We start from the raw sequence: 16,941 nt of genomic DNA on the forward strand, positions 1-16,941 counted from the left end.
ATCTACCCCATCCGTGCCATTAAGAAATGAAGAAATAATGAAAAGAAAAAATGAAAGCAGGGAACTATGAGAGGTGGGATTCAAAGTGGACTGAACATTTGACCTATTTCCCGATTTGCCTGGGGCTGGCCCAGCAGCGAGGCGGCTTCTCACTAATGAGCATCAGCTTTGACTGGAGGGGTTGATAGGCGGGGTGGGCCCTGCTTGCTGAGCGAGTATCATGGCCTTGGGGACATCTCCATATTGCAGAGTCTGAGCCTCTGCTTGGCAAATTCAGAAAATCCAGCTTTTCCTTTTACAGCACCTGGAGTTGATGTAACTCTCAGAAGGAATTTTTAAGAGGACTCATGAATTAACCACGTAGCCAACTTACTGGCTTAAGACTACGTGACAGAAAGCTGCAAAGAGGACCAGCCACTGGCAACATCCTACCACTGTCCCTCTCTGTGGAAAATACACGCGGGAAGCACCTTGTGATGGGCAGGGTGCCTGGTGAGCCCAGAAATCTGCAAGCACAGCTGAAATCGGTTACAGGATTTCAATGTAACCGATTGATATAGCTTGATGATGATGATGATTTTTTTATAGCCATCTTTTTTGAGGGATTTGAAGTAGGGAAAAAAATAAACTTCACACTATCGGAGGTTGCCAACTATGAGGTCTGCTGATTGGCCAACACAGTGTTTATATTTTTTTGAATTGGGAAATTTCATTTGAAAGTCCTAAAATCAGGCTGTCAGAGAAATATCTTATTACTGGCTAAGGGTTTCCCAGGGCAGCCATCCTCGAAGCTGCGTGGAGCCCGGTAAACAAGGAGACTTTCCAGTTCCCTGCAAACTCCGTTTCACTCAGAGGCTTGAGCCGGTTCTTACATGGTCCTCAGACTTGAGCCAGCGGAAGAATACCCAGGAGTGGTTGTGGGAACAGATAGCTGGGCCCCACCCCCCGGGGACGGGATGTTTCTAACTCAGGAGGTCTGGGCTCCAGCTGCAGAAACTGCACATCTAGCACGTTCCCAGGTGATGTGATGCTGCTGGCCCAGGGACAACTCCGAGAATCACTGCTATTGGGCTCTGCTATTTTACCCACACATGGAGGCAGGCTCTGCTTACATTTTTCAGTTCTTGTTCCCAGAAACATTTGCTCTTTGAGGTACGCTTTGCATGTAACAGATCCTACCCACTGATACAGTATGTGCTTTCATTGATAAGCGTCCAGAAACTTGGAGGGCACCTTACCATTTCTTTGGTCTCGCTGATTATTTTTATTTTTGTTAAATGAATATTGTTCGTTAAGTTCTTTTTGGTGTGGTAAAAGGATACGAAAAGCAGATTTTAAAAAAAATGTCCACTCTAGGATTAGAATTGTAGGTGTGTTTATTCGATTTCAAGATCTGGTTAAAATGCACCTTGAGGAAGAGAACTGAGTGCAGCTGTTATTTGTCAATGCTGTTTCTCTTTTCATGTTTTTTTTTCCATGTTGTCTCTTGGTCTCTCCTCTCTCTCTTGGTCTATTCTCCAAGACAGAGACAAGTGATCCTGAAACGTTGCCAATGTTTTTACCTTTCGAGCCCAAGTGTGCTGCCTCGTCTTCTTCTCGGTCCGAAGAGGCAAAGAGAAAGTTGTGTATTACTCAAGCAGCAGTTGCATGGCAGTTAACAAAATCAGACTGTATGAGCCATGAAACAGTAAGTTGTGTCCAGAGTATCAGTCACGGGAAGTACAAAAAAATCCTTAAAAATTTAAAACAGAAATGTCAATGTTTTATTTCTGAAAAATGCGAATAAGAAATTTTCCGCCTGGGCGTGGTGGCTCATGCCTATAATCCCAGCACTTTGGAAGGCCAGTGTTGGTGGATTACCTGAGGTCAGGAGTTTGAGACCAGCCTGGCCAACATAGTGAAACCCTATCTCTACTAAAAATACAAAAATTAGCCAGACGCGGTGGCGCGCGCCTGTAATCTCAGCTACCAGGGAGGCTGAGGCATGAGAATCGCTTGAACCCGGAAGGTGGAGGTTGCAGTGAGCTGAGATTGCGCCACTGCACTCCAGCTTGGGCGGCAGAAGGAGACTCTGTCTCAAAAAAAAAAAAAGAAAACAAGAAATTTTCTAAGCGTATTCCAAATAACTTTTAATATTGGATAAACATTAGGAGTTTAAAAATACTTATGCCAGCGGAGTGCTGTGACTCACGCCTCTAATCCCAGCAATGTGGGAGGCCAAAGAGGGAGGGTCACTTGAGCCCAGGAGTTTGAGACCAGCCTGGATAACAGAAAAATAATTTACAGAAAATAATTTACAAAAAAATTAAAAAATTATCCAGGTGTGGTGGTGTGTGCCTGTGATCCCAGTTACACAGGAGGCTGAGGCAAGAGGATTCCTTGAGCCCTGGAGGTCAAGGCTGCAGTGAGCCATCATCATGCCACTGCACTCCAGCTGGGTGACAGAGCAAGACCTCATCTAAAACAAAAACAAAAACAAACAAACAAACAAACAAAACAAAAAAAATTCACGCCCAGGTAAAAATTGTCAGAGAAAAATAAGAAAAAAACTGAATGCCCAACATTAGCATAATGGCTGAATGAATTATAGTATGTCTATACCTTGAAGTACATTGTAGCTTTAAAAAAAATGGATTAAAGTTATACCAGTTGAATCTGGAGGGATTTCCAAATATTGTTAAGTGAGATGGGGAAGATTATTACAGTGAAAAAATAACACTATTAATGGATGTGCTGGGAAATGTCTGTATGGGGATTGTTAAAGTAAATTAAAATAAAGACCAGACCTGAAGAATCCCTGAGCAGACAAAGCCTATTAGACCATATAAGTGATCTAAACCTTGCTTGATTTGCAAACCTAAGCAAAACAACTCGAACTGTTTCTTGTAAATGCCTATGCTAAAGAAAAACAGAACTTGAGCTCAACCAATCAGAAACAGTCAACAAATTTAAAATTATATAACTGGGCACTTTCCAATGAGATGATCAAACAAGGCAACTGTGTAACTGTAACAAATCAAAAAAATGTTATATTATACTTCGGGATTTTCCCTACATTCTTGCATGTGATGCTTTGTCATCAAAACACTAAACCCTTTTGGTTTTGTTTTCTCAAATTAATGAATTGCCTCTATTCAGATAAACTCTTCGAAATTTTATTGTGTCTCAGATTTGTCTTTTACAAAGTATAGAACAAAGAGAAAAATATGAAAGAAGAAATATTAGGTTGTTAGCTTGGGTGTCCTTGGAGGGGGTAGGGAAGATGCGAGATGAGGAAGGAGCCAATAAGAAAAAGAGAAAGAAAGGTTTCACCAAAACAATATAACAGAAAATATTATTGCATTTATTCATATATGTTAATTAGTATTTATGTAAGTATATATGCATGTAAAAATAAAATACAAAGAATTAAAATGCATACTAATAGTTATTTCAGTTATCTATGGCTGTGTAACAAGCATCCCCAAAATGAATGACTTAACCACCATTTTATTAGCTCATGATTCCATGCATTAAGAATTCAGGGCCAGGCGTGGTGGCTCATGTCTATAATCCTAGCCCTTCGGGAGACTGAGGTGGGTGGATCATGAGGTCAGGAGTTTGAGACCAGCCTGGCCAACATAGTGGAACCCTGTCTCTACTAAAAATACAAAAAATTAGCTGGGCATGGTGGCAGGTGCCTGTAATCCCAGCTACTTGGGAGGCTGAGGCAGGAGAATCACTTGAAGCCGGTAGGTGGAAGTTGCAGTGAGCTAAGATCATGCCACTGCACTCCAGCCCAGTGGACAGTGTGAGACTCCATCTCCAAAAAACAAAAAAACAAAACAAAAAAGAATTCAGGCAGACACCAGGTGCAGTGGCTCACACCTGTAGTTCCAGCACTTTGGGAGGCTGAGGTGGGCAGATCACCTGAAGTTAAGTAGTTCCAGAGCAGCCTGGCCAACATGGTGAAAACCTGTCTCTACTAAAAATACAAAAATTAGCCAGGCATAGTGGTACGTGCTTGTAATCCCAGCTACTCGAGAGACTGAGGCAGGAGAACCACTTGAATCTGGGAGATGGACATTGCAGCAAGCCAAGATCGTGCCACTCTACTCCAGCCAGGGTGACAGAGTGAGATTCTGTCTCAAAAAAAAAAAAAAGAATTCAGGCAGAGACGATAGGATCAGCTTATCTTTGCTCTATGATGGAGCCACAGCTGGGGTGCCTTGAAAGGATGAAGATGGCTAGGACGGCTCACACACGGACATATGTCTGGAGCTTTAGTTCCGGCTATGGGCTGGTTTCCATGGTCCTTCCTCATACGGCATCTATTAGCTGAAATGCCCGTGATGTTTTCTTTACCCACAGGTCTTGTTCCTGGACTGGGATGGCTGGAATATTTGAGGACTGGCTGGGCACCTCTCTCTTGCCTCATGGCTTCTTCATGTGACTAGCTTGGGCTATCTCACAGTGTGGCAATCTCAGGGTAGAACTTCTGACATTGTGTCTAGCCTTTCCCAGAGCTAGTGTTGCAAGAGACAAGGCAGAAACTCCAAGTCTTCTTAAAAGGCTTCTTGAAAGTCCTGTGTCATACCTTCTACTACATACTGTTGGTTATATAGGACCAGCCCAGAGGGAACTACACAGGGGTGTGAATACCAGGAAGCATGGCTTATTGGGTGGTGGGTTGTGTGTGTGTGTGCATCTTTGGAGACTATCAACCACAATAATGCAATAGGGAAGACAATTTTATCTAACAGGAATTCTCCACTAGGCTTTTTGGTGAGAAAAAGCACTGAGTTTGGGAAGGATGAGATTTCCCCAGGGCTCTTGCTCACTCCCAAGGAAGACAGAGGCACAAAGAGCTGTTGGGCCATCGGGGAGAGCCAGTGTTCAGAACTCTCTGTTATTACTTTAGACTGAGTGGTGATACAGTGCAATGGAGGGAAAGAAGAGAGGAGAGTGCCTGTGAGTGTTATCAGTGGAGAGTCGTCCAGGTTCTTGGTGTTTTGAACAAAAAAAATTGGACAAAATGCACAAAGCAATGAAAGCACAGATTTATAGAAATGAAAGTACACTCCACAGAGTGGGAGCAGGTTCGAGCAAGTGGCTTAAGAGTGCTGGTTACAGAATTTTCTGGAGTTTAAATACCCTCTAGCAGTTTCCCATTGGTTACTTGGTGTATGCTCTATGTAAATGAAGAGGATGAAGTAAAGTTACAAAGTTATTTACTTGGTGTACACCCTATGCAAATGAAGAGGATATTTCCTGCCACAGCTGAAGTGGAGTTACGCCCACAGTCGGGCATAGAAAGTTGAGGGTTTTCTGCATGACTTAGTTCTAGGAAGTCCTTAGCTTCCCTGCCTCCAGACCCTATTCCCCTGCCTCATGAGGATGGGGTGTCTTGCAGAGATTCAAGGTGGAGAGTTGAGGATAGGGAGCCTTTTGAGTGAGAGACACATAGCAATGTGGTAGGAGGAGAGAGAAAAGTGGTGTTTAGGACGTGAGTTAGATCTCCTTAACGTCTTTTGAAAGGCCAGAGTAAGGATATGAACTACATTCCTTTGCTCAATTCTAATAATTCTTTGGAATCACCTCTGGCAGACACTGCTTGTGGCCTGCCCAATAGCCAATCCTCTCCAGCCCCAACCATGTATTATTATTATTATTCGCCTGCATCTCAGGGAGATGCTTGATTCCCTGCATCCCATGCAGCTGGTATGGGCCACGTGATATAGCTCTGGCCAATAAGAGGATGCCTACATGGGGGCAGAGGCTTCGCGGAAAGATCCTCCTTCCTCTCATAATACAAGGAGAAAAAAAAATGGTGGCAAAGTTTGGCCTTTCCTCTCCTGCTTTTGGATCCCATGATGTAGAGATGTGATGTTTGGTTCTGCGACAGCCATCTTGTGAGAAGGAGTGACACAATTGGCTCATGTACTTGGTGTTTTGATGAGGCTGTCAGACTGCTGCACCAAATTTAGAACTGCCACCTCCAGACTTCTTGCTCAAATTAAAAGTGATATTTACTTAGCCAGCGTTGCATTCCTTGAAGCTGAGTGCAGCAGAGTCTGGGAACTTGCCCTTCGGCCTTATTATTTTGTTCCTCTGCTTCCACTGGCTTAATATGCCACTGTTCATTCATCAACCATTTCTAAGTCTTTAGTGTATCTCAGGCCTTGTGCTGAGCTCTGGGACCCTCATAACAAAAAAGGATGGCAAGCACCCTGCTCTCAGGGACTTTTACCTGAGTTTAGAAACAGATAAAAAATAAGACCAATTGGAGGGAAATAGTGGACACTAGGAGAACACATGTATTTGCTCCCTTCCAGACAAGTGCTGTTGCCTGTATTTTTTACTACATCAGGGAGCTATGCTTTTTGGCATTGGGTCTCCCATTGCACTTTGCCCAGGCATTGATATTGGCAAATGCTTCTCTTCTCACTCATTATGTTATTGGCAGGAGCACTTTGCTCAAGTTAGAATTTTCAATCCAATAAAATGATTCCACTTAACACCTTTTTTTTTTTTAAAGCAAAATTAGTCAATTCTTTTTAGGAACAATGACTAGGAGCAAAAAGGAAGATACTAATTTTAGAAACCTCTTATCCAGGTCAAACATTCCTTCTGTTTCTGGAAAATGATGTGTCCTGGCAGAGAAGGCATGTCTTAGTCTCTGACATACATCAGCAGTGAAGTCTGAGAACTAATGTCACAAATTTGCTAGAAAGGAATCAAAGAAGGGCAAAAATCAGCATTTTTATTTCTCCAAAGATCTATGAAGTTTTAGGCAAAAATAACATGCAGGTGGGAAAATCTGATCAGGTGATATGTCAGGGAAAGCCAACGGTAAAGAATAAGTATGAGAATAGCCTCTACTTTTTTTTTTTTTTTTTTAAATAGAGATGGGGTCTCTCTGTTGCCCAGGCTGAACTCAAAGTCTTGGACTCAAGCAATCCTCCCACTTCAGCCTCCCAAAGTGCTGGGATTTTAGGCTGGAACCACTGCACCCACCCCAATAGCCTCTACTTTTGGTTTTGCCCAGAATCCTTTATTTCAGCACATTTATCTTGTGCCAGCTGCTGTTTTTAGAGCTCCCCTACAAAGTTCATACTATTATTCCAATTTTACAGATAAGACTCAGAATACAACTTCCTTGCCAAGGTTGTACAGCTAGTGAGTGGCAGAGCCAAAACCTATGCCCGGGTCTGTTAGAGTCCTATGCTTGAGAGGATATAGTTCCATTTCCGATTGCTGTAACAAATTACCCCAAATGCCCCAGCACAAATATATTATGCTTCTGAAGGTTGTAGGTCAAAAATGGGTCAGCGTCTAGAGGCTGTAGGGGAGAATCTATTTCCTTCTCTTCTCTAGTATCCAGAGGTCACCTACATTCCTTGGCTTGTGGCTGCATCCTCCAGCTTCCAGGCCAGCAGTGTAGCATCTTTAAGTCTCTCTCTGTCTGTGACATCTGCTCCCATAATCACACCTTTTCCTACTCCAACCCTTCTACCTCCCTCTTATGAAGACCCTTATGATCACATTGAGTCCACCTGGATAATCCAGGATAATATCATCATCTCACATTCCTTAGTCACATCTGCAAAGTCCTTTTGCCATGTAAGGTCACATACTCATAGGTGCTGAAGACTAGACGTGAGCATTTGATGGGAGGAGGGGCACCGTGCCGTGTGCTGGCCTCTTAGCTATGATACTCTGTGGTCTCATATACGAAGAAATCTCATAAGTTGCTCTCCCTAGTGTATGCAGTCTCAGTGGGGATGGTATTTATCCCGAGGGGGCGAAAATTGGTTCTGTGGGGGAGGATGAACAAAACTGATTCCTTTTATGTACAGAGCACAGATATAGTACACAGATACACAGATACATGTCAGTGATATTACAATTTCATGAATAGGATTCACTTAGCTCTTAATGCATTACCTTGTCTAGTCCTGGATGTCACCTGTGAGGCCAGCGTGTCATCCCCACTTGCCCACTTGCCTTCTTTGCCCTGGCCGTCCACACTCTGCCTCCTCTTGCATCCCTCCCCAACACCTCAGCTCTGCTTGAGTGAGAAGATGACTCTGGGATCCCCCTTGAAAACATATGTGCCTTTAAAAACTATGTTTTTGTTATTGAAGAACAAAACGTTAATTATATCACAGCAGCATTAGCTGTGCTCTCACAGAGCTTGGTTTTATGCTAATACTGGCCATCTGTCTCTTCAGGGGGGTCTTTTGCAAAGAAACAAATAGAAAACAACTATATTCTTAAGGTGGTAAAAAGCCTTTTTAGGTATTTCCTTCCCAGAATCTCTAGGCTTAGGCTTTCTCTTCTCTTTTTAGCTTTTGAGTGAAAAAGGTAAGGAGCAGCCGTCATTCTCCTTTCTTACTGGTGGGAAAGTGATTGTTGCATATTAATAGGGGTTGTGGCCCGTCCGTGGTAAAGTTTCACTAAATGGAACAGAGTATTCTCTTTCTAGGATGATTAATTTGGTCCGGCCTGACAGTGGCGTGTGGGACTAAATGTTCTGTCCTTTCTAACTGCCTGATCTCTGAGACATGGGAGATTGAGTTTCTCCTTCACAATCCACCAAAGTTTGCATGTGAACAAAACCGGGGATCTCTGCACGCCACAGGAAGGTGATGTGCTCAACTGCGAGGTGTGGTCCTACTTGAAGTTGTCTGATTCAATGAGATGCAATAAATTCACATACCACACTTACTAGGGGGAGGTCAATAGGTATCAGGTGACAGTCTCCTGAGGTCTCCCTCTCCTGGGCAGTATATGGGAGGAATGGGCTGACAGAATAGCTAAGAGGTGTCATCTCTTCACAAAACACCTCCCCATCACATTACTTTCTTTTGTGCAGACTCCTCCTGCCCCCAGTGATGAATTCAGAGGAAGTAAAGGAACTGGTTGAGCAGAAGACACCCTTTTAACATAGCAAGTGATCTTTTCCCCCATTCTTTATTGAATTTATTTTTTTTCTTTAGTTGATGTGAGCTGCTTTTGACTATGCTGATTTTTTTGTTGTTGTTGTTGAGATGGATTCTCTCTCTGTCTTTTACTCTGGAGTGTAGTGGCACGATCTCAGCTCACTGCAACATCCGCCTCCCCAGGTTCAAGAAAGATTCTCCTTCCTCAGCCCCCTGAGTATCTGGGATTACAGACGTGTGTCACCACGCCCAGCTAATTTTTGCATTTTTAGTAGAGATGGGGTTTCCCCATGTTGACCAGGCTGGTCTCGAACTCCCGACCTCAGGTGATCCACCCGTCTTGGCCTCCCAAAGTGCTGGGATTACAGGCGTGACCCACTGCGCTTGGCCAACTATGCTGATTTTTAAAAAACTTCATTGTACCTTAACAGCATTTACAAAAATCAGATTTATCTGATTGAAGTATAATTTACATACAATAAAATCCACCAACTTTAATAGCACAATTCAGTGCATTTTGACAAAATATGCAGTCATGTAACCTCCATCATGATGAAGATATAAAGCTTCTCCATCATTCCAAAGTTTCCTGATGTCCCTCTTCAGTGACTGCCTCAACCAGCCCCAGCCCCTGGCAACCACTGATCTACTTTCTATCACTACATTTGTGCCCTTTCTAGAATGTTATATACATGGAATCATATAGTATGTTGCCTTTTGTGTCTGGCTTCTTTTTCTCAGTATAATAATTTTGAGATTCATCCATGCTGTTGCATTGATCGGTAGTTCCTTCTTATTTATTGCTAAGGAGTATACCATCTGCTATAGCCTGAATGTGTCCCCCAAAATTCATATGTTGAAACTTAATTACCATGTGATCATATTAAGAGGTGGGACCTTAAGGAGGTGATTAAGTTTAGAGGGCAAAGACCACATAAATGGAATTATAGACTTTATAAAAGGACCTGAGGGAACTAGCTAGTCCCTTTCATGCCCTTCTGTTGCTTCTGCTATATGAGGACACAGCATTCCTCCACTCTGGTGGGCACAGCAACAAGGTGCCATATTGGAAGTATAGAACAGGGCCCTCACCAGACACTGAACCTGCTGGTGCTTTGATCTTGGACTTCCCAGCCTTTAGAACTAAGAGAAATAAATTTCTACTCTTTATAAATTACCCGGTCTATGGTATTTTGTTATAGCAGCACAAACAGATCACGAGACCATTGTATGGATATACCCTGATTGGATTAACCGTTTTTCTAATGATAGATATTTTGCTCTAATACAAATAATTATCCAGATATTTTTGGATTCAAACAAAAAAACTATTTGAAAAGGATAGAGACAAATTGAAGATACTAATTTAAACAATTGTATTTTGGCAGAACAAGCACATAAGCCTCTCACCCAAAGTTTGCAAGCAAATATGTTGGTCTTAGTGGCATTGCAGGTAAATCACATGGTATGCTGCTTTAACATCGTTGACAACCTACTTCAAAACGGGACACTCAAATAACATCTAAAATTGGTGAGTTAAGCTAGAAATAGAACATAAGCAAAAACTGAGACATTTTGATTTTTCAATATATCATTACTTAAGATGAACAATAATCCCAAGCTTTCAAGAAAGATCTCTAATCCACGTGGATTGTATTACTTAATGTTTGATATCAAATTCCCATGATGGCTTGCTCTTACTAAGAAAAAGCACTCTACACGATACATTTCTTTCTAGGAGGGTACAGAATGTAATTTCATGTTTTAGTTTAAAAGAGGTATTTTCCCTGATTGATATCTCTCACATTGTATCTAAAGACAAATAAAAGACTTACAAAGCATAAGGGATATCGGAAAGACTAGTTTTAACTTTTGATTTTAAAGTTCCAAAAGATATGTTAGGCAGAAATAATACAGTTAACTTCAAACAGCAATGGCAGTCTTTAAGTCAATTGACATTAAATCTAAGACAGAATAACTTTCCTAATGTATTTACCACATGCCAGACACTGTTCTGAGAGTTTAAGAGTATCAACTTATTTAAACCATACAACAACTTAGAAGCTTGCTCTTATCATTATTATAATTCCCATTTTACAGATGACAGAACAAAGAAGTTCAGAAACCTGCCCAAGTTCACTTATTGGAGCCATGATTCAAATGTAGCATCCCAGCCTCTTTGGCTGTTTGGTTAGCCACTGTACCATTGCTGCTTCTAAATAAGCCTTCATAGCAAATATTATTGGATGCCAATTGTATTAGTCTGTTCTCATGCTATTAATGAAGACATACCCAAGATTTATAAAGGAAAGAGGTTTAGTGGACTCACAGCTCCATATGGCTGGGGAGATCTCACAATCATGGCAGATGACAAAGGAAGAGCAAAGGGATATCTTACATGGCAGCAGGCAAGGGAGCATAAGCAGAAGAACTCCCATTTATAAAACCATCAAATCTTGTGAGACTTATTCACTATCATGAGAACAGCATGGGAAAAACACGCCCCTATGATTCAATTACCTCCCACTGTGTCCCTCCCATGACACGTGGGGATTATGGGAGCTACAGTTCAAGATGAGATTTGGGTGGGGACACAACCAAACTGTATCACCAATGGACTGTTTTAATTGCAATTTTTTTAAATAGGAAAAGTATAGATAAAAAGAAACCCAACAGTCACCTAGATTTCTATTTACATATTTTTCCAATGACTTTTCTATATCTATATACATATATGTATACACCAACAGAGATCAATAGAAATGTGCATCAAAAGACATGGTCAAAGAATTCTCTCTGAAAGATAAAAAAAAGATCACTCAGAATTCTACTTTTATACTCCTTAAAACTACACTGAAAATTATAACTTAGCTAATAATCTTAGGAAAACAGCATGAGGACAATAATAAGCTTAAAAGGGGTAATCACTCTAAAGCAAGTTGCACAGGTTGAAGATGTAAATGAATAACAGGCAAAATTGCTACCTTGGGATTAACTGGGACTCTTTACAAATTCTCCAGTGGTAGCTGAGGATGTTGAAAGCAAGACTGCCAGGTATGAGGGCGAGGTACAAATAACCCATGACTCGTAAATGTGTGTTTCTTTTCCCTTGTCATGTGTAGGTGTTCACACAGCAACTGCTATTTCAGACTGTTGTCCTCGGTTTCTCTTACCTGTGTCCCTCCTTTCGGGAACATCTTTGTGATATACATACGTATATATGAAATATGCATACATATATGTATATCTCAAATATGTGCATATACATATGTGAGATATACACATATATGAGCTATACCTATGCATACGTATAGCTCATATATGTTAATACACATGCATATATATACACACATATATAAAACATAAATTTATTACAGGTGAGAGAGGAAAGAAAAGAGAGAGTGAGATGGAGGATAGACAGAAGGGTAGAGAGACAGGCTTTCTCAATCCCAACAATTTTTCCCTATTCATTCCCTGCCCTGGCACTCCATATTAAATATAAGAGGATAATTGAAAACAACCCGATTAAAAATTGGGCCAAAATGAGAATGTAAACTGGCATAGTCATTATGGGAAATAGTATGGATGTTCCTAAGAAAGTTAAAAAATAAAACTACTATATCAGTCTGTTTTCACACTGCTGATAAAGACATATCCGAGACTGGGAAGAAAAACAGGTTGAATTGGACTTACAGATCCACATGACTGGGGAGGCCTCAGAATCATGGTGGGAGGTGAAAGGCACTTCTTACATGGCGGTGGCAAGAGAAAATGAGGAAGATGCAAAAGTGGAAGCCCCTGATAAAACCATCCGATCTCATGAGACTTATTCACTACCATGAGAACAGTATGGGGGAAACTCCCCCATGATTCAAATTATCTCCCACTGGGTCCCTCCCACAACACATAGGAATTATGGGAGTGCAATTAAAAATGAGATTTGGGTGGGGACACAGAGCAAAACCATATCAACTACCATATGATTCAGCAATCCACCTCTGGGTATATATCTAAAAAAATGAAGGCAGGGTAGCTGTAGTCCCAAGTTCATTGCAGCATTATTCACAATAGCCAAGATATGGGAACGACCTCTGTGTCCATCAGTGGATGAATGGATAAATATATATATGGACACACACATATACATGTGTATAAATATACACACACACAATGGAATATTCAGTCATACAAAAGAAGGAAATATTGGCATTTGCAACTTGAACCTGGAGGACTTTATGATAAGTGAAAGGAGCTAGACACAGAAAGGCAAATACTATATGATCTCACTTACATGTGGAATCTAAAAAAGTTGAATTCATAGAAGCAGAGAGTAAATGGTGATTACCAGGGGCTGAGGTCCAGGGAAAATTTTGGTCAAAGGGTACATACTTTCACTCATAAGATGAATAAGTTGCATGGTAAATATAAGTTAATAATACTGTTTTGCTCACTTGAAATTTGCTAAGAGTATATCGTAAGGGTCCTCACCACACCCTACAACAAAAACAAAAAAGTAGCTATGTATGGTGAGGGATGTGTTGATTTTATATATATATATATATATATATATATATATATATATAAGTTATATATATATTATATATATATAAAATATACACACACACCCCTCATGGAATACTACTCAGCCATAAAAATAACAAAATAATGTCTTTTGAAGCAACTTGGATGGAAATGGAGGCCATTATTCTAAGTGAAGCAACTTAAGAACAGAAACCAAATGCTGCATGTTCTCACTTACAAGTGGGAGCTAAGCTATGTGTATACAGGGTCATAGGGTAGTATAATGGACATTGGAGACTCCAAAGAAGGGAGGGTGGGAGTAGAATGAGGGTTGAAAATTACCTATTGGGTACAATGTACACTACTGGGGTAACAGGTACATTAAAAGCCCAGACTTTGCCACTATATAATCACATCCATGTAACCAAAAACCACTTTTACCCTAAAGCTATGAAATTTTTTTAAAAAGAACCTTCTACAGAGCCCCTAATAGTTCAGATTCTCAGTCCCCAACCTTAGAGTGTTCTGAATAGCAGCTATGGGATGAGACTAGGGCACGGAAATTTTAATACATTCCCCCAGGAAATTCTAAAACCTTTGGAACCAATGCTATAATATACCTCCTTCATTACTCAGGAAAGGAAACCGAAGCGCACAATCTTATATGTGAATGAAAACACCCATAACCATAATATGATAATGATAGAAGCACTTATTATCTGTCAGGCACTGTAGAATGTGCTTTTGTTATATCAGATGCTTATGCTATAGGTACTGTTATTACTTCTGCTGTATGGATGAGGAGCCAGAGGTTCAGAGAGGTTATGTAACTTGCTCAAGGTCACACAGCTAGTAGGTGGCAAAGCCAGCAGTCTGATTGCAGAGTTCTTACCCTCAACTACTGGGCTGTACTAGCTCTTCTTATATAATTTATATGTATCTGTCACATAGTAGAACCTGACCACTCTGAAAGCATTGAATATACAGTCTTATACTCCAGGATAAACTCAAATAGATAAATATATGCCTCAGTTTTAACACTGCCCTCATGTGGACAAAACTCTGCTGTCTTGTATAATTTACCAGTTTCAGAGGAATTCATAAGTGCTGATAATGGCAGAGGCTGTGCACATTTTGGGGAAAGGAATATATGAAATATTGCTGGGGACCATGTTAAATGTTTAATAAACAACCTCCTTTAATCCTCATAGCAATTCTCTGAGGTAGGTACTTTTATCCTCATTTTACAGATGAGAAAACTGAGGCTGAGAAAAGCGGATGTCTTGTGCCAGGTCACACGGCCAGTCATCTGCAGGGCAGGGATTGCAACCTAGGCCTGCCAATCTTCATGTTTTCACTCTATTGCTTTTATCTTATCTGCTGTAACTCCTCAGTCTCCCCCAGCTGTCAGAAGCTCAGAAGAGATCCATTGTTATGGCTGAATCATATCGCCCCAAAAGTTGCTGAAGTCCTAACCCCCTGTGAATGTGGCCTTATTTGGAAACAGAATCTTTGCAGATGATCAAGTTAAGATGAGGTTATTAGAGTGGGCCCTAATCCAGCATGACTGTTTTCATATGATGAAGGGGAAATTTAGATGTGCATAGAGGGAAGATGGCATGAAGATGCAGGGAGAAGATGGCCATCCACAAGCCGATGAGAGTGGCATGAAACATGTTCTCCCTGATGATCCTCAGAAGGAACCACTGCTGCTGAGAACTTTATTTTGAACTTTTGGCCTTCAGCACTGTGAGACAACACATTTCTGTTGTGTAAGCCACCCGTGCATGGTAGCCCAAGGAACAAATGCAAGTGTTTTCAAAGTGAACCTGCGGCTTCAACCCTCTCATTTTTTTTTTTTCCACCATAAACAGCACCTGCAGACCCTCCTTCCCCATGAGAGGATAGCTGCCCTTCCCAGAGTGCCCTTCCCACCGACCTTCCTCGAAGTGCTGAACTGTGTGGGTCGACATCACCACCGGAACCCCGTTCTGAGCAGACGCGTTGTCCTGAAACAGACCACGTGACATTGTGAGACAAATCTTGGGGGGCAAAATCAGAACTCAAGGAAGAACCTCGAAGATACAAGGATGTCTCACAAAAATTAAACTTAACTTAAAGGCTGTGTTTCTAGAAGCTCCCCAGCTTTCTATCACACCTCGGAGAACCAAAATAACTCACTCCAAGAGTGGACTCCAGTTATTATGAGAGCACACAATGGTGCCTCAGCTCAGGTTATCCCACCCTCACAGGAAGCTCTGACCCCTCGCACGGAGGGCACCCCAGGCTCAAATGGACACTTGTCAAGTCAGGGGTGGAGCACGAGTTTAATATGCGGATTCTGACACCTTTTAGGTTATCCTCACTCCACTGTCTTGCACACACAGACACAATCAATCAGCAGCCAGGACTTTTTAGTCAACACACTTGTCAAATACAGGAAGTTCTTTTTTTTTTTTTTTTTTTCTGCTGATGCCCCTTTAATGGTTACTACACTACCTTGTAAATCTCTGCTTCTGGTTCATTCTCTTGGTCTTCAACTCTTTGGGGAACGCTCATTTGGTTACCCATTGCTCCTATAATGGAGAGGAAGAGAGAAAGAAATCAAAACCAAACGAAACTACATGCGATACGAAGGTGCAGAGGCCTGGCAAGTTGCCCATGGCTGTATTATCATCAGCTGAGATCAGAACAAATTGCTTGTATTAGTCCGTTCTCACACTGCTATGAAGAAATACACGAGACTGGGTAATTTATAAAGAAAAGAGGTTGAGGCCGGGCGCGGTGGCTCAAGCCTGTAATCCCAGCACTTTGGGAGGCCGAGACGGGCGGATCACGAGGTCGGGAGATCGAGACCATCCTGGCTAACATGGTGAAACCCCATCTCTACTAAAAAAAATACAAAAAACTAGCCGGGCGAGGTGGCGGCGCCTGTAGTCCCAGCTACTGGGGAGGCTGAGGCAGGAGAATGGCGGGAACCCGGGAGGCGGAGCTTGCAGTGAGCTGAGATCCGGCCACTGCACTCCAGCCTGGGCGGCAGAGCGAGACTCCGTCTCAAAAAAAAAAAAAAAAAGAAAAGAGGTTGAATTGACTCATGGTTCTGCATGGCTGGGGAGGCCTCAGGAAACTTACAATCATGGCAGAGGCCACCTCTTCACAGGGTACCAGGAGAATGCGTGCGAGCTGGGGAAATGCCAGATGCTTATAAAATCATCAGATCTCGTGAGACTCACTCAGTATCACGAGAACAGCATGGAGGGAACTGCCCCAATGATCCAGTTATCTCCACCTGGTTCCACCCTTGACGTGGGGATTATGAGGATTACAATTCAAGATAAGAGTTTGCGTAGATGGCTCAAGCCTGTAATCCCAGCACTTTGGGAGGCCGAGACGGGCGGATCACGAGGTCAGGAGATCGAGACCATCCTGGCTAACACGGTGAAACCCCGTCTCTACTAAAAAATACAAAAAAACTAGCCGGGCGAGGTGGCGGGCG

At 41.9% G+C, this 16,941-nt stretch overlaps 1 protein-coding gene across 13 annotated transcripts in view; it reads right to left on the bottom strand.

The window, feature by feature from the left end:
- Positions 1-16,941, bottom strand: part of BCAS1 (brain enriched myelin associated protein 1) — a 121,331-nt gene that overhangs the window by 92,643 nt on the left and 11,747 nt on the right. For all 13 annotated transcript variants that reach the window (XM_045363157.2, XM_074003248.1, XM_045363153.2 and 10 more), the window contains exons 2-3: positions 15,945-16,021; positions 15,385-15,454 (exon numbers count right to left, since the gene is read on the bottom strand). In XM_045363157.2, coding sequence (XP_045219092.2) covers positions 15,385-15,454; positions 15,945-16,016 — 142 coding nt within the window. In that variant the 5' untranslated portion in view covers positions 16,017-16,021. The remainder of the gene's footprint in view (positions 1-15,384; positions 15,455-15,944; positions 16,022-16,941) is intronic.

This window comes from Macaca fascicularis, chromosome 10 (assembly GCF_037993035.2).
Source record: "Macaca fascicularis isolate 582-1 chromosome 10, T2T-MFA8v1.1".
NCBI classification, from domain to species: Eukaryota; Metazoa; Chordata; class Mammalia; order Primates; family Cercopithecidae; genus Macaca; species Macaca fascicularis.